Below are 2825 nucleotides of genomic sequence, written 5' to 3' on the forward strand. Positions count from 1 at the left end.
GAAGCCGTGAGCAATATCGAACACGAAAATGACTGCTTTCGTGCGGGAAGTCGCATCAGTGCTCCTACAGTAACCTATCGACTCGATCAGAGGCAAACTACAGTCGTCGGGTCTTCTACGAAACGCCTGCTCACGTTTGACACCAACATCGCGTCTCGGAAACGAAAATTCAGCCTCGGAGGTCCGAACACAGGTTCGGAAATTAGAATTGGCCGCCATGACCATGCCCACGGTAAAAGCGTCGTAGCTTCGCGAAAGCTTTTATTTCACACGTTCAAAGTGGTGTCCATAGAGTCTAGAAAGAACAAGGAACACATCGGTGCTAGCGGCGATGAGATACGACCAGTATTAATGAAGGAAGTGTCTATTCTGCCGGCAGCCGGCAGAATAACCGGAGGGGGAAAAAGTGCCGGCAGTAGTCGCCTATTGGGTCTCGTATAAAACGGATTGTAAACACGCCTATTCCGAGCTGTGGATTAGCTCAGGGAGGAAGAAGAAGACGCCGTTGCGAACGGCCGTGGAAAAAATGCTCTCTGGTGGAAACACCGCATCGGCCACTGGCCGAGTTATTTCCAAGTCTTCGGATGACGTCTCCAACGAATATAAGGTCATACTTCCACGTCTGCCAACCGGCAACATCGTCCTCAACTCCGTATTTCTCCACGCCGATCTGACTGCTAGGCCATACACGGCCCCGGACTTTCGAGACGCCATCAAAGATGTTATCGACCTGAAAGATATCAAAGCCACCGGACAATTTCAGATGAGTCATGTGTGGATGGTGACCTGCGTCAACGCCCTCGCCAAAGAGAAGCTTTGCAGTCGTGGTGAGTTGGTCGTGAAAGGCAAGAAATGCCTTGTCCTTGACCCAGACACCCGGGACCTCAAGATCAAGCTTATTTGGCTTCCGGACTACCTCGAAGATAGGCGTATCATCGAAGCTCTGGCACCTTACGGCACAGTCCGTAACATCAGCCGAGAGAAGTGGCGTTGCCCTGGCATGGAGCACATGGACACCCTCAACAGGGAAGTTAACATTACCCTGCACGAAGGAATCACCACGGAGAGAATCCCATTCCTACTTAAAGTGTATGGGTGTCAATCGCTCATCCTTATTCCAGGAAGGCCCCCCTTGTGCCTCAGGTGCAACAGGGTAGGACACGTCCGCCGACAGTGCAGAACACCGCGCTGCTCGGAATGTAAACGCTACGGACACACCGCAGACGACTGCGTCACAACTTACGCAAGCAAGCTTCGCGGAACGATATCCCAGGACGAAGAGGAACGGTCTGAGCTCCTGATGGATGTCTCGGAGGTTGTCGATGCTTCCGGGCACACACCATCCGCAGAAGCCTTTAAGAGCCAAGCCGAAGGTGACCTACCAGCAGCAGTGACCGACCCCCAAACCACGGAAAACGATCCAGAACTCCTCCCTGAACCCTCCCCCCCACCTGACGATGATGACGACAACTCGTCCACAACCACGGTCGTCGGGGAGGATGCTACAGCAAGTGGTGACGACACCACCACCACCTTTGAGGTAGCACCAACGACCATCGGGTTGGATGCAGACGCGCTGAAGCCGCAAGATCTTTCAGAAGGACTCGGCTATCAGTCTGACAGTGTTGTAGCTGATGAAGGGGCTGTCGCAAAATCGAGAAAAGATAGAAAACAGGTAGGAACCAGACACCAACCGTATCGAAAACAAAATAGCCATAAGACGCTTGAAGAGGGTCATGAGGGGCTTTAGCTCACCCTAATGCCCCTCATAAAATCCGCCCTGCCTTTGCATTTTTTAACGTTAAATGTAAGGGGCTTAAGGTCTAAAAGGAAACAGTACCAACTTCTAAGGCTCTTGAATCACGAGCATGTTGACATAGCCGCAATACAAGAAACGAAATTGTCATCAGATGAAGACGTGGCAGAGGCTTTAGAGCCTTTTCGGAAGGACTTCGAAATATGTGTGAGTCAGGCAGTAGGCCTTTCTGCCGGTTGTTTTCTGTTTCTTCGTAAAAAGCTTGGCTATTCGTCTGTTTCCTTGACCAGTGACCAGGAAGGGCGTCTCATTTTATGTGACCTTTCTTTAAGACAGATCAACTGGCGTTTTATTTGTATATATGCTCCTAATACGGTGAATGGAAGGGCTTCCTACTTCCAGTTTCTAGCACATTTTCTGAACACCGACAAAACAGTTGTACTAATGGGAGATTTTAATTGTGTCTGTAGCGCAGAAGACCGTGCGCTACAGCAGACACGGTATGACAAAAGCTCTGCGTTACTCATTGACATACTCCAGGAGCGCAACCTTGTAGATGTGGCATGTCGGAAAGACCAATCAATACGCTTTACCCACTTTCAAGGTGTTTCACACGCTCGTCTTGATCGAATATATGTATCAGGCGATGCATTTAATTTAATGAACAACTATAACGTTAAACCGGTGTTCTTTTCTGACCATTGTTTAGTTTCTGTTAGCTTGGGGACCAAAACCCTCCGTGTTTTTCGGCCCAAATGGGAACTGTGGAAACTTAATCTGAAGCTTTTAAAAGATGACAAGTTTTCAAAAGGAGTTTCATTAATTCTATCAGAGAGCCTTAAGAATAGTAATATGCATATCTTTGCAATATGGGACAGTTTTAAGCAAGAGGTAAAAAACTTGGCAATTGAACGCTCTACAACAATATCTTACGAAAACAAACAGGAACAGCGCGAACTCTATAAAACTCTCTCGTTATTCCATGAGATGGAAAGCATCAATCCTGGTTTTCACAACGACGACATCAATGTCACCAGAGCGCAGCTTCAAAAATTCGAGGCAGAAAGAT

General features: G+C 48.4%; 1 protein-coding gene across 1 annotated transcript; it reads left to right on the top strand.

Annotated features, from left to right (window-relative positions):
• Positions 1–604: 604 nt before the first annotated feature.
• Positions 605–1750, top strand: LOC120845849 (the record flags this gene model as incomplete). The annotated part of the gene is made up of 1 exon (XM_040217430.3): positions 605–1750. A coding segment is annotated over one exon (1146 nt), but the record flags the coding sequence as incomplete, so codon positions are not given.
• Positions 1751–2825: the final 1075 nt, after the last annotated feature.

This window comes from Ixodes scapularis, unplaced genomic scaffold (assembly GCF_016920785.2).
Source record: "Ixodes scapularis isolate PalLabHiFi unplaced genomic scaffold, ASM1692078v2 PGA_scaffold20__3_contigs__length_1032517, whole genome shotgun sequence".
In the NCBI taxonomy this organism is placed as follows: domain Eukaryota; kingdom Metazoa; phylum Arthropoda; class Arachnida; order Ixodida; family Ixodidae; genus Ixodes; species Ixodes scapularis.